Source organism: Microcaecilia unicolor, chromosome 6 (genome assembly GCF_901765095.1).
Source record: "Microcaecilia unicolor chromosome 6, aMicUni1.1, whole genome shotgun sequence".
Lineage (NCBI taxonomy): Eukaryota > Metazoa > Chordata > Amphibia > Gymnophiona > Siphonopidae > Microcaecilia > Microcaecilia unicolor.
In genome coordinates, this window is record NC_044036.1 from 190,691,866 (window position 1) to 190,718,080 (window position 26,215).

Genomic DNA, 26,215 nt, shown 5'->3' on the forward strand with positions numbered 1-26,215 from the left:
CAAGTACCTGACAGAAACCCAATTAGTAGCAAAATATTCCATACTACCAAACCCGGGGCAAGCAGTTGCTTCCCCATGGTCTTCTCAATAACAGACTATAGACTTTTCCTCCAGGAACTTGTCCAAATCTTTTTTAAACCCAGATACGCTTACTGCTGTAACCACATCCTCCATCAAAGAGTTTCAGAGCTTAACTATTCATTGAGTGAAAAAATATTTCCTCCTATTTTAAAACTATTTCCATGTAATTTCATTGACTGTTGACATAACTCCGAAGAGAGGCTAAGGATCTAATAAACTTACCCCTACAGATAAACTCCTGCTAAAATTTTATATTAAAATCTTTTATTTGTAGCACTCTATTATATAAACTATTGTGCAAGATTCTAACTGCATTACTTACAATTGCAACACATACACAAAAAAAGCATTGAATACAAAGAGTAGCCCCCCTCCCCACCTCCAGACTACCTTATAGTCTCTGGTGGTCTAGTGGTTAGCCGTGGCAGGAGCGATGGACCCAGTCACAGCAGCCATTTTGAGACCAGAACCAGAATGGACAGGCGTAACTGGGAATCGGCTCCTGCCCAAACTACACCTCTAGACCACTAGAGATGGTAAAATAGGCCCAGGGAGGACTACGGGTGGGGGGGGGGAGGAGGCAGGGGAGACATTCGGGGAACTCTTGTTCAGGTGAGGGGGAAGGAGACAAACGGGATAAACCACAAATTTCTGGCTTTCACCGAAAAAACAGTTATATTTTGTCAAAACCAAAAGCATGGCTGAAAATGTAAACAATCTTTCAGTCAAAACTGGGCAGAAAAAGGATATTGGGCTTATTTAGGCATCGTAAGCGACTCAGTTGTCCTATACTCATCTACTCAAGGAAGAACACTGGTTACCAATTAATCATTGCTGCTTTTAATTCCTAACCATTACTCACTCGTTCAGTACCCTTATTTTATCCCTACCTTAGTAACTCCCTTATCTCTTATTTGTCCTGTTTGTCTGTCCTAATTAGATTGTAAGCTCTGTCGAGAGCACGGACTGTCTCTTCATATTCCAGTGTACAGTGCTGCGTATGTCTAGTAGCATTATAGAAATGATAAGTAGTAGTAGTAATCATAGGATAACATTTAAGAGTTTGACTATAGTCCATTAAAGTATCTCATTCTGGCATTCTCTGTATTTACTGATATATGTTAATCCCCTATGCTCCATCAAGGACTCTACAGTCAGCGCAGCAGAAACTCCTCATTGTTCCTTTTCATGTTATTGGCCTTTATACCATAAGGATTAGTACATTTAGTGTTATCAGAGCATTCTTTTGTAATGCCCTGCCATTACATCTTTGGGAGGAACACTTCCCTGAAACATTTACAAAAGGACTAAAAATGTTTTTGTTTTAAAGCTTTTGAAATATAACTGCCATGTATTTTTTTTCACTAACTCTGCATGTGCTGACTCCCCTGGACTGATCTGGGGGAATTAGTTGCTGTTTTGTCTGCAAAATGATTTATCTCCTTTTTTCTCTTTTGTGTCTTATACTACGTTTTTGTTACCCACTTAATGAATTGTAAATCACCTAGAAAGCTCCCTGATTAGGCGATATATCAAGGACAAAATAAACTTGAAACTTGAAATACATGAACTACTCATTCTCATTTCCTGACACAACAAATTGGGTTCAAGTCAGGACTTTTACCATGTTTCTCCTCGTGTTTTGGATTATTGCCTTGCTGCATAATCCAATTATACTTCAGCTTCATCTATAGCTTCAGCCCATGGAGAGATGACAGACATTCTCCTTAAGAATTTTTCTGGTACGAGGAGGAAATGATGTAAAAAAAAAAAGAGCAAAGGGAACAAGGAACTTCACCAGAATGCAGAACTTGTCGGCCCAAGCCCCATGTGATGTGGCAATAATGGAGGACAGGGAGAGACGTTTGATGCATTTGGTGGTGGTGATGATCTGGAAAATCTGTCTGAGAATAGAGACCCCTGGGTCCTGGTTGAAAATGATTATGATTAATGTAACAATTAATCATAGGGGAGACAAAAAGCCTACAGCTAGATGATTCTGCTTACTGCAATTGCTGAATAATAATTTACTGGACATTGAGCTAATGTTGCAATAACTTGAGATAGATACTAGACATAACACATATTTCTAACCTAGCAGAATGATAAATGAATTGATTTGCACTTTTCTGACCACTGACAGGTCTGTTATGACCCATGAACTGCATAAGCTAAGGGCTCTAAAATGCCTGAAAGCTGCATCTTTCTGTACTTTTGCTGAAAGCTGTGAATTTGAGGTCATACTGATTCAGCAAGGAGCGCTCTTTCCCACCATAAACATTTGGTCCTTTGAGCCGGAAACTGGTTAGTTTAATGTAAGTGGAGTCAGAATTTATTATGCTTTACTAACATACATAGTAACATAGTAGATGACGGCAGAAAAAGACCTGCACGATCCATCCAGTCTGCCCAACAAGATAAACTCATGTGTATACCTTACCTTGATTTGTACCTGTCTTTTTCACGGCACAGACCGTATAAGTCTGCCCAGCACTAACCCCTCCTCCTAACCACCAGCCCCGCCTCCCACCACCGGCTCTGGCACAGATCGTATAAGTCTGCCCACCACTATCTTCGCTAATTCCATTGGCAAAAATAAATAGATCTGAGTTAGGGTTATATCTTTAAATTTGGGTAAATCTGAGCTACAAATTATACTGCTAATTTCAGGATCCTAAAATTTTTCTTCCAGTTTCTGTTTCAGTGACAGGATAGCAGAAACTGTTCAGTGTTCAAATACTTTTTTGGAATCAGTTGTCAGACTTCTGAAACTGATATTTATCCACTGTTGGAATTTTTAAAATTTTTTTAGGTATGAAAGATTTCTTTGTTTCGGAGAATTGATCTTTTTACTGTGCCTTGCCAGGAACTCAGTGCAGGATTCTTGGTAATACGATATTTAGGTTCATCTGCAGAATCCCTGAATATCGGACTTACGGAAGCTGTGATTGACTCTGTAAGTACCTACAGACAAAGTCTGTTAGGTTGTTGTTTACATTATGTCCACACCTGTTGAAATTGTTGTAAGATATTTCCCTACTCAGCGAAAGGAATTAGAAAACATTTGTATCCAATGTTATGACTGGAACAAAAGACAAACTGATTTTTTGGGGCCAAATAAGGGATCCCTTGATAGACAGCTTTTGCACTCACTTATGAATTAAATTGAAAAAACTGCTTGATACACCTTCAAGCTTTAAACCAGTGGGTTTTCATTTACCAACATGAGAATGACATTAACTCCTTACCTCAGAATGAGAAATTTTCTCCCCCACCAACTGCAATGGAAACCGAGGCTACGGCTCCCTCCTCACCTTATTCATTTTATTTAACCTGGTCATGTAATAATTCCAGTACCAGCTCTAGCCCCCGTTCAGGCCCCAGCCAGAGTTCTCCTAATAGTGGCACTAGCCCTACTCCCACCAAAGGCTCTAATTAGCACGTTCAGTTATCATTTTAACTGTAAAGCACACACTTAAACATTCCAATTCTGTACCTTTCCCATGCTGTTTATCCTGTCTCTAACGGGTTTTCAGATAAGCAATCCTGTTAACAAGATAAACTCATTATTTCTCCCTTTCTGTTTTAACATTTTTTTAAAATTTATATTTATTGGTATTTAAACATTTTACAAGCCTTAAATCTTGAACATGAAAATCAGGAATGAAAATACAAGGGTAGAAATTGGGTTTCCCCATCTTAACAAACTGAAAATTAAATTAAATTCCTTGTCTTAGACCACAATATGAGGGGGGGGAGGTAGAGTTATCTAAACTCAGAGGAAGAGCATAAAAAGAAAAATTTTTCAATCATAAAGCTTAGCACATAACTCACCTATATCTATATTTTATAAGCCTAATCCAAATACAAACTGTGTTAATTCTAACAAACTATTAGAAACATATTTATACACGCGTCCTAAATTCCTAAATTATCTTTTTCAAGTGAATAAAGGCACGTAACTGGTCTGGCAAAAAGAAAACATAGTTCACACTCAAATACTTTACGTTACATTTGCAGGGATAAATTAAGTGGAAAAAAATTCTTAACGCTAATATTTCTGGTCTTAAAGCCAGAAAAGCTTTCCTCCTAATCTGCGTTGATTTTGTTACATCAGGAAATGTCCAAACTTTTTCCCAAAGAATAAAGTCTGAATATTGCGGAGGGCCAGCCTCCTGACTGCTTCTAAACCCTGCTCAAAGACAAAAGAAACTAATAAAGTCGACCTTTCAGATTCTGTTGATAATGACGCCTCCAATATGTCAGAAATGTCTAAGAGTTCTTTCTTCTCCTGAACAGGTACTTCCCTCATGTTTCCTGATAGTTTTTTATTTGGCAAATAATATATTCGATTAATTGGAGGTATCATTTCAGGGGTGAATTTAAGTATTTCAAGTAAATATCTTTTAAAGACTTCCATAGGCATATAGCCTGGTGCAGTAGGAAAGTTCAGAAATCTTAAATTTAATCTTCGATTATAATTTTCCATTTGTTCAATCTTGCGATTTTAGTTCCCCTTTTATATTTATTTATTTATTGCACTTGTATCCCACATTTTCCCACCTATTTGCAGGCTCAATGTGGCTTACAAAGACCTGTTGTGGCTTCGCCATAACAGGGTAACGAGTACAGTTGGTGTTACAAAGAAATCAATGCAAACAGGAGGATCTGGTCAAGTAGATATAGAAAGAGACATTCTGAATAAAGGTGGGTAGGTGTTGTGTTATAGTTAGTTATGGGTTATCGTGGTAGGCCCTGTTGAAGAGATAGGTTTTCAGAGATTTGCGGAAGGTAGATAATTCGTTGATCGTTTTCAAGTGAATTGGTAGTGCATTCCATATCTGCGTGCTCATAAAGGAGAAGCTGGTTGCGTGTGTTAGTTTGTATTTCAGTCCTTTACAGCTGGAGAAGTGTAGGTTGAGAAAGGTGCGAGAAGATCTTATAGCGTTTCTAGGTGGGAGGTCCACAAGGTCTAGCATGTAGGTTGGGGCATCTCCATAAATGATTTTATGAACAATCGTGCAGATCTTGAATGCGATGCGTTCTTTAAGAGGGAGCCAGTGTAATTTCTTTCTTAGGGGTTTTGCACTTTCATATTTTGTTTTTCCAAATACGAGTCTGGCTGCTGTATTCTGGGCTGTCTGCAGTTTCTTGATGGTTTGTTCTTTACAGCCAACGTAAAGTGCATTGCAATAGTCCAGGTGATTTAGTACCATTGACTGTACCAGGTTCCGAAAAATGGCTCTTGGGAAGAATGGTTTTACTCTTTTGAGTTTCCACATGGAGCGGAACATTTTCTTAGTTGTATTCTTCACGTGATTTTCAAGTGTGAGGTTTCGATCGATGGTTACTCCCAGAATTTTCAAATTGTTTGAGACAGGGAGAGAAAAGTTTGGGGTGGTTATGGTGGTGAATTTATTTGTGTTGTGAGGTGAGTATAAGACATTGTGTTTTTTTTCTGCATTGAGTTTTAGCTGAAATGCATCCACCCATGATTTGGAAGCTCTGGTTGATTTCGTTAGTGATTTCCTTTGGGTCCTGTTTGAACGGGATGTAAATCGTGACGTCATCTGCATATCTATATATGGGTTGAGATTTTGATTGTCTAATAGCTTGGCTAGGGGAGTCATCATTAGGTTAAAGAGGGTTGGTGAGAGGGGGGATCCTTGGGGAACTACGCATTCGGGTATCCATGGAGCTGAAATCACCGTGTTAGTTGTTACTTGGTATGATCTTTTTGTCAGGAATCCTCTAAACCATTTGAGAACGTTACCTCCAACTCCAAAGTATTCCAGGATGTGTAATAATATTCCATGGTTGACCATGTCGAAGGCACTGGACATGTCAAATTGTAGGAGAAGAATGTTATTGCCAGTTGCAATCATTTAAATTTATTCATTAAAGTTACTAGTACTGTTTCTGTGCGGTAGTTCAATCGAAATCCTGATTGAGAATTGTGTAGGATTGAGTGTTTATTTAGGTGGTTAGTGAGCTGTTTCATCACTAAACATTCCATAAGATTGGTTATCAGCGGAATAGATGCTACTGGGCGGTAATTGGTTAGGTCACTTGTACTTTTCTTAGCGTCTTTAGGTAGAGAAGTAAGAAGAATCTTTCTTTTGTCCTTAGGAAGAGACCATTTTGTAGCATGTAGTTCAGGTTACTCATGAGGTCTGTTAAGAATTGTTGAGGGGCAGATCTTATAAGATTACTAGGGCAAATATCTAATTTGCATTGTGATTTGGCGTATCTTTGAGTGATTGCGAGGTGTTTTCGATCAATAGTGAGTCAAAGTTGGTCCATGATCGGTCTGCTGGATATTCCCCCTGTATTGGGTCTAGACATTCAAGGAGGTTTACGTGGAGGGGCATAATCGAACACAAACGCCTATCTCCATGGGCGTTTATCTCAGAGAACGGGTCCGTGAAAAGGCGGGCCAAACCGTATTTTTGAAAAAATGGACGTTTTTGAGCTGGGCGTTTGTTTTTTTTAGCGATAATGGAAACTAAAAACGCCCAGCTCAAAAACGTCCTAATCCAAGCCATTTGGTCATGGGAGGGGCCAGGATTGGTAGTAGGCCAATGCTGTCTTGCAGTCCACGGTGTGCAAGCTGCTTTCACCAGGATGGGCATGAGGTCGGGGAAAGAATGTTGGCAAGACAATCGACTGGTTTAGATGTAACTGCACCACCACCTTCGGCAGGAACTTAGGTTGATTGCAAAGGACTACTCTGTTGTGATGAAACTTAGTAAAAGGTGCATCCACTACTAAGGCCTGAAGCTCACTGACCCTACGAGCTGAAGTAACAGCCACCAAGAAAACGACCTTACAGGTCAAGTACTTCAGATGGCAGGAATTCAGTGGCTCAAAAGGAGCTTTCATCAGCAGAGTGAGTATGACGCTGAGATCCCATGACACTGGTAGAGGTTTGACAGGGAGCTCTGACAAAAGCAAACTTCTCATGAACAACTAAAGGCTGTCCGGAGATAGGCTTACCCTCTGCACGTTGATGAAAAGCACTAATTGCACTCATGTGAACCCTTACAGAGTTGGTCTTGAGACCAAACTATGACAAGTGTAGAAGGTACTCAAGTAGGGTCTATGTAGGGCAAGTAAGAGGATCTAGGACCCTGCTCTCACACCAGTCGCAAAACCTCCTCCATTTAGACGAGTAACACCTCTTTAGTGGAATCTTTCCTGGAAGCCAGAAAGACCCAGGAGACACCCTCCGAAAAGGAAGCAAATTCTAAGCTCTTAACATCCAAGCTGTGAGAGCCGGACACAGGAGGTTGCGATGTAGAAGAGAGCCCTCGTTATGAGTGATAAGGGTTGGAAAACATTCCAATCTCCACTCGTGTTGTTGCATTATCCTGCTCAGTCTGTTGGCCAGAGTGGTGTTTGCGCCCACCAGATAAGTGACTTGAAGAAACATGCCTTGCAGGTGAGCCCAATGCCACATCTGGACAGCTTCCTAACACAGAAGGCGTGCTCCGGTGCCCCCCTGCTTGTTGATCTAATACATTAAACAACCTAATTGTCTGTTTGAACGAGAATAATTTGATGGGACAGCTGATCTCTGAAAGCCTTTAGAATGTTCCAGACCGCTCAAAGCTTCAGGAGGTTGATCTGAAGATTTGTTTCCTGGAGGGTCCAAGTTCCTTGAATGTGAAGCCCATCTACATGAGCTCCCCATTATTTGTGGTGGGAATATATTCATGGCGGGAAGGAGATTAAATTTATGACATACAAAAATAGAAGTTTGAACTACCCACACAAAAGAAAGGCTTTAAGGATGTTGTTCAAGTGCAGGAGTCTATTCATTTTGTGCAGGAGACCCATTTTTTTGAAGGCTCATCAATGTTATGTTAAGGAATCGAGATTCCCCGTCAGCTGTAAGCCATCAACCATGGGTTCCTCTAAAAAGCGCAGAGGGGGCATTTTATTTCTGCAAGAGGTTAATGTGGACATACAGAGGGTGAAAAGGGTTCACAGGAGCTGTTTCTTGTTTGTTGTAGGAATAATAAATGAAAAACAACATACCCAGGAAAAGAGACAGCTGAGGGGAGATATGATTGAGGTCTACAAAATCCTGAGTGGTGTAGAATGAGTATAAGTGAATCGATTTTTTACTGTTTCAAAAAATACAAAGACTAGGAGACATTCAATGAAGTTACATGGAAATAGTTTAAAACAAATAGGAGGAAATATTTTCACACTCAATGAATAGTTAAGCTCTGGAACTATTTGCCGGAGGATGTACTAACAGCAATTAACGTACCTGGATTTAGATTTTGACAAGTTCCTGGAGAAAAAGTCTATAGTTTGCTAATGAGACAGACATGGGGAAACATTGGCAGCATGGAATGCTGTTACTATATGGGTTTCTACCAGGTACTTGTGACCTGGATTGACCACTGTTAGAAACAGAATACTGGGCTAGATGGACCATTGGTCTGTCCCAGTATGGCTACTCTTATGTAAATAAAAATCAGGGGGAGTTTATGAAAGAATGTATGCCATGTACCTTACAGCAGAAAGAGGGATTGCTGATTATTGGGGGGATTTTGACAATGACACCTAACCTGGAAATTCTGGGGAGAGGGAGGTATATAATAATAGGGATGGGAGGGATCTTCGCTCATTTGTAGAGGCCCTAAATGTGGAGATGGCTGGAGATGGTTTTATCCAACAGTTCTGGATTTTGCCTATTTCTCTCATACTCAACTCATATTCGTGAATGGATTATCTCTTGAATTGTGTCCGTTCTCTTGAGGCTAGAGTAGCAGACTTGGTGGAGCTGCGGGAGACAGAGACATACATAAAGCATACCTACAGGGATGTTGTAGAGAAGTCCCACCTCCAGTCTGGTAGCCCTTGTAATACCTTGGAGGAGGGAGATCTCCTAGAAGGAGAGCATCACCCTGGTGAAGTAGGAAGTACACATGTAGCCAGGACCTGCCCACCAGGGGATATACTATTCTCTCGCACCAAAGATATGTCTCCAAGTTCTGCCCAGGAGGGAAGGGTTAGGACAGCTGTTGTAGTTGGTGATTCGATCACTAGCCATATAGATAGCTGGGTGGCTGGTGGACGTAAGGATCACCTGGTCACTTGCCTGCCTGGTGTGAAGGTGGCAGACTTCACGCGTCACCTAGATAGGATTTTAGATAGTGCTGGGGAGGAATCAGCTGTCTTGGTATATGTGGTTACCAATGACATAGGAAAATGTGGGAGAGAGTTTATGGAAGCCAAATTTAGGATCTTAGGTAGAAAGCTCAAATTCAGAACCTCTAGGGTAGCATTTCCTGCAGTGCTACTCGTTCCATGCTCAGGGCCCAAGAGACAGGCAGAGCTTCGGAGTCTCAATGCATGGATGAGACGATGGTGCAGGGAGGAGGATTTTAGATTAATGGAATTCAATCATGCGTGGGATAAACATAAAGGAATCCTGCTCAGAAGGAAGGGATCCCCAGAGCCGGTGGTGGGAGGTGGGGCTGGTGGTTGGGGGACGGGAATAGTGCTGGGCAGACTTATACGGTCTGTGCCCTGAAAAGGACAGGTACAAATCAAGGTAAGGTATACACAAAAAATGGCACATGTGAGTTTGTCTTGTTGGGCAGACCGGATGGACCGTGCAGGTCTTTTTCTGCCATCATCTACTATGTTACTATGTTAGGAACTGGGCGACATTCTGGGGAACGGGGAGTCTCCTCTGAAAGGATGGGCGCCACCTTAACCAGGGTGGGTCCAGGCTGCTGGCATCGGCATTTAAAAAGGAGATAGAGCAGCTTTTAAACTAGAAACTGGGGGAAGGCCGACAATCGCTCAAAAGCGCATGGTTCAGGATAAGGTATCTTTCAAAGTTATCATTAAAACAGGGAAGATAGGGTATCCAGATGAGACCATAGTAGATCAGGTGTCCATAAATTAAATAAAAATCAGACAAAAGATTGCAAATTAATACTGTCAAGTACTGAGCACAATGTAAATAGGAACAACAAACATAGTTTCAAATGTCTATATGCAAATGCTGGAAGCCTAAGAAATAAGATGGGAGAGTTAGAATATATTGCATTAAATAAAAAATTAGATATAATAGGCATCTCTTGAGACCTGGTGGAAGGAGGAAAACCACTGTTTCCTTGTGGAAACAGGAAATGAGGGTGGGACCAGAAGCAGAGCGAAGAGAAGGGAAGGCAGCCGACTCACCGAGCCTCTTCACATTTCACTGCTGCCGGGACCCTGGTAAGAGAGGGGGAGGGGAGGGTAGCAGAGGGGTCAGCTCTGTGTTTTTTAAATGCCTTTTAAATTCTGGGTGGGCGGCATGCAGGAAGGCGAGGGGCAGGTGAAGGACTGTTGTGGGAGTGGGAGAAGAGGTTGGGCTGGAACAGAGTTGAGTTGGAGGGAGGGAGGGTCTGGAACTTGGAGGGGGGCATGGAACTCGGAGGGAGGGAGGGAGGAGGGGGGATCTGGAACTCGGAGGGAGGGGGCATGGAACTCAGAGGGAGAGGGGGTCTGGAACTCGGAGGACGGACAGAGAGAGGGTGGGAAGGGGGGCCTGGAACTCTGAGGAGAGGGTAGGCCTGGAACTCAAAGGAGAGGGGAGGGGGGCATGCACCACCTTGAAAAAAAAATCAGCAACCCCTATCAGGCCCCTAGAGAACACCTGGAAACTTATGGACAAGTGGTGAGTTACAGGGGAGTGGGAGAGGGGAGGGAGGACTGCCTGGAAATCGGAGGGGAGGAAAGCGGGCCGTGGGACTCGGAGGGGACAGGGAGAGAGCGAGGGAGGAGGAGGATAACCTTGCTTGCGCCCATTTCATTTCATACAGAAACGGGCCTTTTTTACTAGTCAGCTATAAAAGAGTTTGGCTTGTACTCTGGGTTTACCCTGAATCTTCAGAAATCAATAGCTCTCCCATCCAAATCAGAGATAAAGACAAATTGGGAGGGATCCATTCCATTACAATGGGCACAGGAGGATGTGACATATCTGGGTGTTCGAATTCCAATAGACCTAAATACACTGTATGTGCGTAACATGGAATAATTGAAAAGGCGCGTAGCCAAGGCCTTACAAGGCTGGCACGCTCTCCCCATTTCTCTGATGGGGAGGGTAGCATTATATAATATGGTCCTTTTTCCAATCTGGATTTATGCTTACCAAACTTTACCCACGTTTTTGCAATATAAGAATGAGAGATGGTTGCATAAAAAGTTAAATCACTTTCTTTGGCAAGGGAAGAGAGCCAGGGTGACTTTTGCCAGGGCAGTTCTCCCCCAAGCTAAGTGGGGGTTTGGGTTTACTGGATCTTCGCCTCTTTTCAGTGGCAAGTGGAATGCACCATCTCTCAGATTGGTTCCGTGACACCCATTTCTTTTCCCACACCTCAACTGAAACCCAATGGTTCAAACCCCTGCACTTTGGTAGTTGGCTTCACATGTCCGCAGGCCAAACGACAAACTTAGGTACAGTCTCTCCTATTTTTCGTCCTCTGCGACAGACGTGGAGGTGGCTATGTAAATTCTTTAAACTTAATAATTCAGTATCTCCATTATTACCTATAAGAGGCAACCCAGAGTTTCCAGTAGGGCACACCTCCAAGACATTTCACTATTGGGTTGCTCAGGGGGTCCATTACCTGAGTCACATGGTAACAGAGCAGGGTACCATTAACCCTTTTCCATATTTGTGCAGGGAATTTAAACTAAAACAATGAGACGTTTTTGCTTATCTGCAGCTCAGTCATTATGTTAATTCTTTGCCCAAGATGTCCCTGTTATAATGCTATGTTTGGACTTGATGCGCAGTCCCGCATTCCTTTGAAATATTTCCATACTCACCTAAGAGACCATACAAAACAATATGACTTTGAAAGGTGGCACAGCAATGGAGCAGGGACTGTCCTTCTATGTTAAATTGTACAGCGCTGCGTAACCCTAGTAGCGCTTTAGAAATGTCAAGTAGTAGTAGTGGAGTACGCAGTTGGGAGCTCGAGTAACACCGGTATACCTTCAAACCTGTCTTTTAAGAACTTATAAGCTAACAGAGAGTGTGGGCTGGTGGGAAATACAGTACAAGCTCATTTTTCGCCTTCACATTTCACCGAAGAGAGCCCACCGGGCCACCTTGCGAGCTACGGACAATTGCCCCAAGTGTGAGAAAGGAAAGGCACATTTGGGGCACATGTTTTGTTCATGCCCTAAAGTACATACATTTTGGAGGGACATGGCTATGCACGTTATCTAACATGTGGAGAACCAAGTGGCAACTTTCCCCAAAACAGCTCTTTGATGGATTTACTACACAAGGGCGAACATGGACAGGCCTTAAAGTCTTTCTTCAACGTGCAACTCTGATGGGGAAAAAGGTGATTTTACAGTATTGGCTTGTTGGACCAGAGAGCCCAACGATGGCCCAGTGACGTTCCACAATTATTTATATGTGTTCCCTGGAGCGAAGAGACATATCTGATTTAGCTTTCAAAAAAGGAGGTTTATTTTGTAGGACCTGGGCCCCTTTCTGGGACACATTAACCCCAGTGGCTCAGAGTTCTAAATTCCTGTAAAGGGGAGGGGAAGTGGGAGGGATAGGGAAGAGGGAGGAGGGGCTACGGGGGGGGGGGGGGGGAGAAAATGAATAAAAAGTTGTAACATCAAAACTGAATTATGAAATACCTTTACTGTATATTAGAAGAATGATTGTTTTGTAAATGTTCTGAACCTATTGATTTTTATTAATAAACAAGAATTAAAAAAAAAAAAAGAGGAGGATGGAAGTCCAAATGACAGCCGGCATGGTGAAAAAGTGAGGTGAAGGAAGCTATTAGAACTAAAAGAAAATCCTTCAGAAAATGGAAGACGGAACCGACTGAAAATAATAAGAAACAGCATGCCAAGTTAAATGCAAAGTGCTAATAAGGAAGGCAAAAAGGGGCTTTGAACAAAAGATTGCGTTGGAAGCAAAAACAGATAGTAAATTTTTTTAGACATATTAAAAGCAGAAAGCCGGCAAAAGAATCGGTTGGACCGCTAGGTGACCGAGGGGGTAAAAGGGGCAATTAGGGAAGACAAAGCCATAGTGGAGAGATTAAATCAAATTCAAACATATCACCACCGTGGAAAGCAGCCTGTGAAGTACCGCAAGGATCACCACTATTACCAATACTCTTCAACATATTGATAAACCCGCTGGCAAAGTCCCTATCCAATCGAGGCCTTAACCAGTACATTTATACATATGACGTAACAATCTACATTCCCTTCAGACATGACCTAACAGAAATAACCAAAGAGATCAATGACGGCCTGAATATCATGGACTCTTGGGCCCATTTATTCCAACTGAAACTGAAAAAACACACTGCCTTATCCTCTCATCCCAGCATAACAAGTACAAACCCACAACCATAAACATCCCAGGTCACACCCTCCCTATCTCAGACAGCCTAAAAATACTCGGAGTCACAATCGACCGCAACCTTACCCTTGAGAGCCAAGTAAACTCCGTAATAAAGAAAATGTTCTACTCAATGTGGAAACTCAAATGATTAAAGCCTTTCTTGCCGAGAGAAATTTTTTGAAACCTCATACAATCAATGATCCTAAGCCATGCAGATTACTGCAACGGAATCTATGCGGGATGTAAAGAACAACTCACAAAAAAACTCCAGACCACCCAAAACACAGCAGCCAGGCTAATATTTGGTAAAACACGATTCAAAAGTGCCAACCCCCCTGAGAAAGGATCATCTTCAAAATCTGCACCCTGATCCACAAAAGTATCTACGGCGTAGTCCCAGGAGACATGACAGCCCCCACAGACCTACCAACCAGAAGCAGAATTGGATTATCACGATCATATCTAACCTACATTACCCAAATTGCAAAGGACATAAATACAAAACAACTTACGCATCCTGCTTCTCCTACATAAGCGCACAACTATGGAATGGACTCCCAAAAGCTGTGAAAACAATCCATGACCATCTAAACTTCAGGAAATCACTAAAAACCAACCTCTTCAAAAAGGCTTACCCCACCGATCCACCGTTATTCACCATACCCAGCAACACTGCATAACCAATGATCGTATGGGACAATAAATAATGTACATTCCCTTCGACCCTCAAGGTGCCTGACACACACCTACCTCATCAGACCACGATATAACCTTGTATTTGTTATCAACCAACTTGGCAAACACCATTACGGTACTATGTAAGCCACACTAAGCCTGCAAACAGGTGGGAAAATGTGGGGTACAAATGTAACAAATAATAATATTTATTTGTTACAGTTATATTCCACATTTTCCCAACTTATTTGCAGGCTCAATGTGGCTTATAAGGTACCGAGAGGCGTTTGCTGTTTCAGTTGATAACAAATACAAGATTGTGTTGTGCTCAAATGAGGTAGAAGTGAATCAGGCGTCATGGGGTTGAGGGGTAGAGGATAGTAAATTGTCTAGTACAATCATTGATTATGTTGTGTTGCTGGGTGTGGGGATTTATGTTGGATCGGTGGGATAAGCTTTTTTGAAGAGGTGAGTTTTTAATGATTTCCTGAAGTTTAGGTGGTCATGTATTGTTTTCACTGCATACGGGAGTCTATTCCATAGTTGTGCGCTTATGTAGGAGAAGCTAGATGCATAGGATGTTTTGTATTTTAGCTTTTTGCAGTTTGGGTAATGTAGGTTTAGGTATGATCGTGCTGATCCGAGTTTGTTTCTAGTTGGAAGATCTATGAGGTCTGTCATGTATCCTGGGACTACGCCGTAGATGATTTTGTGGACCAATGTGCAGATTTTAAAGATGATCCGTTCTTTGATTGGGAGCCAGTGCAGTTTTTCTCGAAGGGGTTTAACACTTTCGAATTGTGTTTTACCATATATCAGTCTGGCTGCTGTGTTTTGGGCAGTTTAGAGTTTTTTTGTGAGTTGTTCATTACGTCCCGCATAGATTCCGTTGCAGGAATCTGCATGGCTTAGGACCACTGATTGTATTAGTTTACAAAAGGTATCCCTTGGAAGAAAGGTTTTTTTTTTTAATGTTTCGACATTTTTTATTGATGGTTCAACCTTATAACAATACAGGTAAATCTGGTATTATACAACTGAGAGTAATACCACATATTTGTGCATTATAACAATAACATCAACCTTTTTGTTGTTTTTATCATTCCCACCCCCCTATCCCTCAGGTCCGACCCCTTAGATTCAAATATTAATCTAACATGACTATATCCATAGAGATCAACCTTTGTACATTATTAATGTTCACCTAAAACATCTCTTTATTATAGCTGTGATACAACTCTATCAGTCACTTATGTTTCTACTATGATCACCAGCCGTACATCTATCCGGTGCTGCCTGGACAGACAAGTCTCCAAGGGCTTGTACCTCGGAAGAAAGGTTTTATTCATTTGAGTTTCCACATTGCGTAGAACATTTTATTACGGTTTTTACTTGGCTCTCGAGAGTGAGGTTGCAGTCAATTGTGACACTTTTGAGTATTTTTAGAACGTCTGAGATAGGGAGTGCATGTCTTGGGGTGTTTATGGTTGTGGGTTAATAAAATGAATTCTTTGCTTCAGTCTTCACCAAGGAGGATTTGGGAGAGATACCGGTGCCAAAAATGCAATTCAAAGCTAACTATTCAGAGAAACTGAATGAAATCACTATAAACCTGGAGGATGTAATGGGCAGTTCTATAAATTGAAGAGTAGCAAATCTCCTGGACCGGATGATATTCATCCCAGAGTACTGATAGAACTGAAAAATGAACTTGCAGAACTATTATTAGTAATATGTAATTTATCCTTAAAATCGAGCATGGCACAGGAAGATTGGAGGGTGACCAATGTAACGCCGATTTTTAAAAAAGGTTCCAGAGGAGATCAAGGAAATTATAGACCGGTGAGTCTGACGTTGGAGCCAGGCAAAATGGTAGAGACTATTATAAAGAACACAATTACAGACCATATTCAAAAGCATGGATTAAGGCGACAAAGCAAACATGGATCTAGTGAAGAGAAATCTCACCTCACCGATCTATTACATTTCTTGAAGGGGTGAACAAACGTGGATAAAAATGAGCCGGTTGATATTCTGTATCTGGATTTTCAGAAGGCGTTTGTCAAAGTAACTCATGAAAGACTCCAGAGGAAATTGAAGAGTTATGGGATAGGAGGTAGTGTCCTATTGTGGATTAAAAACTGGTTAAAAGATAGAAAGCAGAGAGTAGGGTTAAATGATGCCATAACAGGTCTTTGTAAGCCACATTGAGCCTGCAAATAGGTGGGAAAATGTGGGATTCAAGTGCAATAAATAAATAAATGGTCAGTATTCTTAATTAAGAAGGATAGTCAGTGGGGTTCCCTATGCTGGGACCACTGCTTTTCAACAAATTTATAAATGACCTAGAGATGGGAGTAAGTAGTGAGGTAATTCAATTTGCGAGGAAAGCCTGAAGTAGCTAGGGCTCTTCAACTTGGAGAAAAGGCAGCTGAGGGGAGATATGATAGAGGTCTATAAAATAATGAGTGGAGTGGAAGAGGTAGACGTGACCTGGATTGGCCACTGTTAGAAACAGGATGCTGGGCTTATTTCACTCTCATGGTAAGGTTCAATATACATTAAGGTTTAGATTCAATAGTGCTAGCTGCAATCAGGCCTGGCTGGGTTCAATCACTTGAATCAATTAAATTTAGTCTACTGCTTAACTTTTTCACATGTGTGATATGGGTATTGGATATCTTTGTTCCTTAAATAATTTTAAAACTGTGTAATGTGTTTACTCAGGCTCACTTTGTTTAAAGATAAGAAACCATTCAGCGTGACATATATGCAGTAATAGGGGAAATGGGGAGGAACTTTTTTTACATCACTGTATGTGCATTTGCAGGGAAATTCAGTTATATATGTAACCCCACCCCATAAAGTGATGAACAGCACGCTATTGCTCATCCTAACATTGCTTTTCAGCCCAGCCAGTAGGATCAATGGGAAATGTCTGTGCGCTCCCTCTTGTATAGTCCTAAGGGCTGAACAGGGATTTAAATATCTTCCCCTTACACACAATTGCTTGGCTCCTACAAGTTATTCTGCTGCTGAGAACAAGCAGGAAAGTCTCCTGCAAGAACAAACCATTTGTGTTATCAGGGGGGCACTCCTTCTTAAGTGTCACCAGCACAAAATACATATTTGTTTTCTTTTTCATGCATATCCTTTGCACCTGTCTCAGATCTACTGCTTTCAAACATCTGTGTTGGTAGGTTTTTGTGCTAGCTCCATTTTGCACAATTATTACTGCATAAAGCATTCTTCAAAACCCTTCTTTCTGATTTTCTTTGATTGAGCCTCAGGATGAAAGTTGATTTCCCTCTAATCCCCAAGTCAGTGAGAGGCATAGCCACTCCAGCATTTCTTACCTCTTCATGGCCATGCTGCCCACTATCATCACAGCACCAATAATCCCAATGCGTTTGTATGTCAGTATACTGCTGGAGAGTTGCTTTCTGATCACTATATACATGTCATCCTGTGGAATGACAGTAAAGCTATTATTCATTTGTGTATCATATAACAGATATACGCAGCGCTGCACAAAAACACAGTGGCCAATACTCAAACCATAGCAGTCAGCAGTTTTTAAGCCATTGACAGCTGCAGGCAGAATTATTCTAGATATTCAACACTGGGCCAAGTCCACACTCCAGCACTGAATATCCAGGTCAGCCTCCAACTCAGAAGTAATGCAGGTGTCAGCCAATATTCAATGTCAATACCAATATAACTAAATGGGAAAAGATAAGGCTGTCTTTTGTGAAGTCTCATATGCCCACTTAACTATGCTGGCATCGGCATCGAATATGGCTGGTACCTGCATAACTGACAGCTCCTCCCTGATTCCACCCACCAACAGGCCCAGCATAACTGCACAGTGCCACAAAAGTCAGATGGGATATTACTATGCACTTACGTACCATTGAATATATGGAGACAGCCCACTGAGCAGTAGCCTCTCTTACTTACTTAAACTCTACTGAATATCGTTTATTGTTTGTTTACCATACAGTCACTTATTGTATATCAAGCCAGAACAGTTTACAAGTCAAAAATTGTACAATAACACACAACGTAGTTTAAACTAGGAAATCCATGATATGATAGGACAGAACAGACAAAACTTCCATACTGAAGATAAAAACATGTCAGCTCCATTGGGGATAATTTTATAAAGTCTATTTTGTTTTGTTATTTTTAGAGGCCTTTTTATTGAAGTATGAACAAACAGCAATAAAAAACATAATGAGAACAATACAGTATAATAATCTCCAAAAACAAATAACCTCCCAATTTACATGTTTTTACAAAAATAAACATATGCAACCCCTCCCATCCCCACTGAAAAAACATAAGATAAATTATATCAAATGTTAAACAACATAATACCACAAAACGATAAAACTCATTATTGATCTTACCATCTTCCATCATGAACAATGCTGAAGAAAAAGATCCCCAAATTCTCTACCATTTAATCAAAGCAGTTTTCTGAGCCGTACATTTTTCTACTTTAGAAATATAACCAAAGCTTAGCAAGCCATTTATATACTCAGGGCACACCCTCTGACATCCAGGCTGCAACCAAAGTACGATGGGCTAAGTTGACAGTGTTGAATCAAGCATTGTTGATGAAACACTTCTGGAAGTGCTCTGTTAAGCAAGTAAATGCCCAGATCCCATAGAATCATGACTCCTAGTCATTTCTGAAGTTTATACTGGATTATTTTCCAATATGCCTGCACCTTGGGACAGGACCACTAAGTATGTCCCATAGTGCCTCCCCAACTGCGCTTTTCTCCAACACAGTGAAAAAGTGGTAGGAAGGAGCTGGAATGAGATACCACATGCACATGACCTTAACACCATTCTCTTAATACATAACCACTGTAGAAAGGCAAGGCAAAGCTGCATCCATTGCTTTCCAATCACACTCCGCATATCGGGTGCCCAGTTGATGTTCCCATTTGAGTCTATGTGAGGTTTACAGGTGCTGTTTCCCAAACAGAACAAAAAATAGAGGGCAGAGATCACCCTATGAGTGTTTCAAAAAGATCTTTAAAAAAAAAGCATCCTTCTTAACGACTCTGGGTTTAATTGACTTTCAGGTCACAAGATGCATTAGCTGCAAATTAGCATAATGATAATGTGGCAACAGTCAGTAGCCCCAAGCCAACTTTTCAAAAGACATCAGATCAGTGTCCTCAAAACCTTGTCCCCAAATGAATAGACTTCGCAAACTCCAATGTTTAAAAATCCCTAAAGCTTGTCCACTACTGGGGAGAGTCTAGAAATATGAAAATCCCTCTCCACACCCATACTGTCCCATACCTGGAAGGTATAAAAGAGTAGTGAAACAAGTAGTGTCAAACAGTTTTCTGTGTTTAAGAGATATTTACATCAAAGATGCCAAAGGAGAGCGACCCACCTGACAAAATGCCCTTGGTTGAACCCTTACTCCCCATTCCAGCAAGCACTGGATGCAGAGCAACCTGATGACGCACCAATTACCCCCCCCCCCCCCCCCCCAATCCTATCAGAAGCATTATAGTTCTTCCCTCTTTTGTCATGTTTGTTTTTCAAAAACACTATCTTTTTTATATAGCCTGTAAGCTGCCCATGTGGCCTTACTGATGGGCAGGGTATCAAATTAAAAATGAACTTGAAACTTGTTCAGTCGCAATCCACAATTTATGAGGGTGCCCCTGGAACCACTCAATAGTGACTCAGGCTTGGGCTGCTCAGTGATATGGAGAGATTTAGAACAAAGAACCCTTCTAGGTAATCTAGTAAAATTACTATATGTCTGTGTTTTACCTGGACATATCCTCCTTTTCAGGGGACTGTCAGGGGTCCGGGCACTTTTTCCAGTCTGCCCATTAGTCTGGGTTCCTAGGTGGGCTGGCCTCCCCCCCCCCCCCCCCCCCCTCCGAACTTCAGGATGCCCTTCCAGAATGTACCTTAATGAGCACTGGTGGTCTGATGACATCTTCATGGCAGGACAGAACCCCACTCTTTCTTACCCATTGCCACTGCTTCTTCAAACTGGCTGCAGAGACTTCAAGTGGTGGCTTCGTGAGACTTCTGCTGAAATCTTACGAGGCCACCGCTTCAAGTAGGTCAGCGGCAATGGGCAGGAAAGAGTAGGGCATTTAAGTATGTTCGGAGAGGGTACCCTGACTCAGGGTGGCAGGGGAGGGGAAATGGATGGATGGAGTTGTGTGGGTTGGTGGGTGGAGGAGGAAGGGAGGGGGCTGTAAAAGAAACCAAACAAAAAAAAGGTGGATGAGTGTGCGTGCAGGGAGGGGAGCTGGAAAAAAGATTGGCGAGGGTGACGGACATGGTAGGAAGGAAAAAGGGAGAAATACAGTACATGGATAGAAGGGGATGGAGAGGGGAGGGGTGGGGAACATGCTGCTCATGGACAGGAGGGAAAGGAAAGAGGAACATGTTGCTCATGTCTGTTTCTGAGGGGGGGGTCCAGGATTTGGCTTGGTCTTCATGGAAGATAATGACGACATGCGTAACTGCGGCCCGAGTAGTAATGGCCAGGGAATGGACAACAGTGGTGCCACCGACTACTGACTGCTGGCACACTAAACTCAGATTTGTTCTGTTGATGGAAAAAGCTTACAGCAATGAGTGACAACACACTCCAGAGATTTTTGAAATGGGGTCAACAAATACACGGATATCTCGACGTGCTTTAACAGGGGTCTGTGCTCCCTTCTTTTTTTTATTACTGTAAATTTGTAACAGCCAACTTGCACAAAGTAAACAAACGTCCCACTCTAGCCCACGCAGGGGCAAACAATTTCTCAATTAGTACATGTACATATTTATCTATATAAACTCCTCTGCATTAATCTTATTTACAGTGGTCCTGGTATCATTATCCTTTAACCAAATAGACTTTGCGTTATCATTATGCATTGCCCCCACCCCCAACCCCTCATCCATATCTTGGGAATGCACCATGGTTCTTTGGAATAATCTCCCTCTCCCCTCCCCCACCCCCCCCCCCTCCTATCCCCTCCAAACCCGCATTTTTCCTCTAAATCCCCGCTGTATTAAATGCATGTTAAACGCTGTTGGAATCGAGCCCACCCCCCCTTTATGTCGCAGATGCCCTTCCCTGCTGTATGCCGTAAGGCGTTCCATTTGTATTAACTGACCCAATTTACATTTCCAATCACCTAATGTTGGGGGGTCTGTTTTCTTCCAATGCTCTGCTATGAGGCACTTGGCTGCTGCCAGCCCCCACCGCATCAGTTTGCTATTCACCCAAGAATTTCTCTCATTATGTAATCCCAAGAGCCACACCGAGAGATTGCACACTAAAGATGTTTCATCAGAATTACTAATGCTTTCATAACAGCCTGCCAGAAGGGGACCACTCTAGGGCAGGTCCACCATCCTATATAATAAAAAGCACCTCCAACATTCTGAAGCTGACTCCGTGGCAGTGTAGGGTTCGTAAGACTGTAGTTCAGCGTTTCATTGGCTCTCACCAATCAGACAGAACGGAACTTGGAGGAGGGAAGTGGAGTGGATTGAATCTCTAACAAACAATCATATACAGGGAGGTACAAACATCAGTGGAGGCAAGTGCACAGAACGGAAGGGAAGATAAACATTTAATCACTTTGTTACTCACAAACATCACACACACAATCACTCTGTGTATCTCTCTCTTACACTGTCTGTAAAACACACTGTCACTCTTAGTCTCTCACATGGGCAACTGTATGTTACATTCTCACGAGTAAGAAGCTCTTCTGATGTGATTGTTAAACTGATTGAAGGGCCTGAACAAGGAAAACTTTTACCACATTGTAACACAGTTTACACAAAAACTATTGTATATAAAGAAATCTTACACATGTAAACAACAATTATATTCAAAATACAACCGTGGAAACATTAATGGCAGGAACTCATTACATTGCTAGCGCCCGTTTCATTGCGTTAAGAAACGGGCCTTTTTTACTAGCATATGTAGAAATGAACCCAGTTGTAATTTACACCTCCAGCATAAATCTGATGTACCAGCATACATTTGCTTCAATCTATCAGGTGTGTAATACCATCTGGTAAGAACCTTATATGCATTTTCCTGCACCAATGCACATACCAAAGCTTTTTGAACCTCCTCACAAATTGTTTCCCAATCTTGATCAGAAAATCGACAATTTAGATCTGCTTCCCACGCCCCCTGAAAGCTAAATGGCCTGGGATCCCATCCCTTAAAAAAATGTTTATATCACTGATATGGGTCTGGGCACCCTCCTCAACAATATCCACAGATTTTCCAGACTTTCCATCTCTTGAGGGTTCTCCCCCCTCCAACCTGAGGCTCCTACAAAATGCTGAATTTGTATGTAGGAAAAAATGTCCCCGCCTCCCCCCCCCCCCCCCCCCCAGGCAAGCCATACATGGAGCACAGCATTATCAAAGCTTTTCACCTTCCCCTCCTGCAGAACATCCTGAAAACTCAATATACCTACTTGCGCCCACCGCACAAATATGGCATTATCTTTCCCGGCCCCAAATTTTGGCTCCCATCGCAAAAGTGCAAGTGTGGACATCCTATCAGTCTGTCCCCATCTCCTCCCTACAACCCCATCAGATGCCTCACAAATGGATTTTGTATCCCAGTCAATACCAATCTCATTCCTTCAGTAGTCCACAAGTAAGAACTCATTGGTCGGTGAGGGCAATACAATTGCTCCACCTGACTAGCTGGCATAGTTTTCCCCCTCTCCCAATCCATAATCATCCGAAGTTGGACAGCAAAATAGTACCATTCAATATTAGGCACCGCCCTACCTCCCCGCTCAGGACCCCCCCCCCCCCCCCAATACCCGTCCTTCCCAAATAAACTGCGATAGAAAGCACTGCAATTGTTTGCTTGTCTGTTTCGGAACCGCCACCAGCAGTGATTGAAATAAAAATAACAATCTAGGCAACACATTCATCTTCACTACTGCCATGCGTCCCCACCAGGAAAGCCACAGTCCCCTCCATTGGGATAGCTCTGTTATGTTTCTGCTAAGCAGGCTGAGGAGAGGCTGGAACCCACTCTGCTAGGGCTAGGGAGGGGCTGGAAACCTCTCTGCTAGGATAGCTGGGTGGGACTTGTTTGATATTGGTCAGCTGGGTTGTAGCTGACGTCTGCAGCTACAGACATCAGTAATCAAGATCTATTTTTACCTGCAGTTTTCAGGTAAGCGCTGCTCTAGCGTTAGAATTTTCCTGCTGTAGCCTCTTATCTTATTTCTTCCGAGAGCTGTTGCTCTGTGTGCTGGAGGAATCTGTTTCCTCCCTCTTTGTGTTCCTAGGTGCTGGCTTGTCAGCATTTTCTCTGTGCTCCGTTTTGTATTTGCTTGTCTCAGCGTGTGGTTAATTGGCTTTTCTTTGCAGCTGGGCTGTGTTCTCTGGTTGATGGGTCAGTGTGTGTCTTCTGTGATGTGTCAACTTGTTTGTTTTAGTTCTGTCTGTTGTGGTTCCACCTCTTTTTCTGCGGTTAGTGTGCTATGTTAACCCCTCGGTCTCTGTGTCTGGCTGTGTTGGTTATTTGTGCCTAGAAGTCTTTGCTCTGGCCAGCACTTCTTTTGCTTAGTTCTCTTTTCCCTGCAGTGCTGGATCCTGCCTGGTCTGTCTTGCCTGTCTGTCTGGTTCAGCTTCACTTGATACAACTGCTGCCTTCTGTTGGCCAGAAGTCCTGCCGGCCGCCTGCACCCTGGGGATCAACTCCTGGGGAACGGTGGCTAAGTGCAGGTGAAGTCTCGAGAAGCTGTTCCAGTATCTTTGTCCCTGCTTTACCCCGTGGAGTCCTGTTGCGGCCAGCCAATTCCTGTGGCTCCACTTCCAGTAGTTGGGTGCAGCCTAGCCTGCTGATGCAGGCCGAACGTGTCCTGAAGTTCTCTACCTTTGAGGAGTTTTGCACCTCTCCTGGGGAGCTTGAAGTTCTGGGTGAGTACCCTGTGGTTTATTATTTTTTCTACTTGTGGTTCGGTCCACTCCAGGCTGTTCCTAGATTCCCTTTCTGTTCATGGCCTGGGCTCAAGGGCTCACAATCTGGGATCGAGTGACAAGCTTCACCCGAATTTCATCTACGATCTTCCCATAGTTTAAACTATACACTCTTCCCAAGTCCCTGGGGATCTGGATCCCCAAGTACTGAATGCTGTTCTTATTTATTTAGCTTTCGCACACACCTTTTTCAGTAGTAGCTCAAGGTGAGTTACATTCAGGTACACTGGATATTTCTCTGTCCCAGGAGGGCTCACAATCTAAGTTTGTACCTGAGGCAATGGAGGGTTAAGTGACTTGCCCAAGATCACAAGGAGCAGCAGTGGGATTTGAACTGGCCACCTCTGGATTGCAAGGCCAGTGCTCTAACCACTAGGCCACTCCTCCACTCCATTTAAAAGCGAACATCTACTTTCCTCCATGTGGGTTAAGGAAATCCCCAACAACTCACTTTTGTCCATATTGACCCTTAAACCAGCATATCTTTCAAACTCCTGAAGAAGCCTTAATACCATAGGTAGCGTCTGCTCGGTATCAACCACATAAAGCAGCACATCGTCTGCAAACAGAGCGCTGCGATGTTCCAGCCCCCCAACCATGATACCCCGAATCTCTGGATGGTGACGTATCAGTTCTGCTAAAGGCTCTATGTACAGTGCAAATAGGAGGGACGACAAGGGACATCCCTGCCTAGTCCCTCTACCAATTGGGAAAAAATATGCATATCCCCCGTTGATATTAAGGCATACTTTCGGAGCCGCATATAGGGCTGTCAACCAAGTGCTAAAATTGTCCCCAAGGCCCATGCGGTTCATCACTTCCTGCAAGAACCTCCAACTGACCCGATCAAAAGCCTTTTCTGCGTCTATGGCCAACACAGCTGTACTAGTCCAGGATCTTTGTGCCTCCCATATTAAATGGAGAGTACACCTTATGTTATCCCCAACCTGCCTCTTTGGAATAAACCCAGATTGGTCTATATGAATCAGCTTTGGCAGTACCCTAGCCAATCTATTAGCCAAGATCTTAGCCATTATCTTTGCGTCCACATTCAGAAGTGAGATAGGTCTATATGAGCCACAGATGGTGGGGTCTTTTCCGGGCTTAGGCAGGACCGTCACCTCTGCCTAAGACATGGATGCCGGAAGCCCATTGCCCTCCAAAGCTCCATTGCTCACCCGTACCAATAGGTACCCAAACTCCACAAAGCACTTGCAGAGTCTAACCATGGTGCCTTACCATTTGAAAGCTTTTTTATCACCCCTTTCACCTCCCCTAATCTAACAGGTCCCCCAAGCTGAGCTCTTTCAGATTCATTCAGTCGTTTTAATGAAACATGATCCAAATAGCAAGATACATCTACAGCTGATTCGCCCGCAGGAGCACTGTATAAATCTTGGTAGTATTTCAAAAAGCCTCCTCCACCATATGCCAGCTATTGTGATGGACCCATAGTCCATCTATACGTGTATATGACTGTGCCGCATGGGAGTAAAAAGTGTAATTCCGCTGCACTCCATGTAACAGCCTCCAACAATCTACCATGTCCATCGGCCGCAAAAATTGTAGCAGTGCATTACGACCAGGGCCGCTATGGTGCCCCCCCCCCCGGTGGAATGGTCTAGGCGTGCATCATGGGCAACATTAAAGTCACCACCCACAACCACCTGACCCCCAATAAATCCCTGGAGCTCCCCTAACAAAGTTTGGAAAAATTCCCTCTGCCCCGTATTCGGAGCATATAAATTGATCAGTGTAAGTTCCTTGCCCTGCAGTACTCCTCTTAGAGCCACATATCATCCACTTGAATCCCGAAACTCCTGTTGAATTACAAACCCATAACTCTGACTTAGCAAAATAGCAACTTCCCCCGTCCGCTTAGCTCCCCCTCCCTGATGAATCACTACTTCCCAGAAAGGCCTACGTCATAACATATGGGCATCTTGCGGTCTTACGTGCGTTTCTTGCAAAGAAATCACATCCCACTTCAGTCTAATCAACTCTTTGAATACCCTACTACGCTTCCTCTGA

At 42.8% G+C, this 26,215-nt stretch overlaps 1 protein-coding gene across 3 annotated transcripts in view; it reads right to left on the reverse strand.

Annotated features, from left to right (window-relative positions):
• FANCD2 (FA complementation group D2) overlaps positions 1–26,215 on the reverse strand; it is a 763,224-nt gene that overhangs the window by 463,209 nt on the left and 273,800 nt on the right. For all 3 annotated transcript variants that reach the window (XM_030205444.1, XM_030205445.1, XM_030205443.1), the window contains one exon: positions 17,515–17,624. In XM_030205444.1, the coding sequence (XP_030061304.1) occupies positions 17,515–17,624 (110 nt within the window). The remainder of the gene's footprint in view (positions 1–17,514; positions 17,625–26,215) is intronic.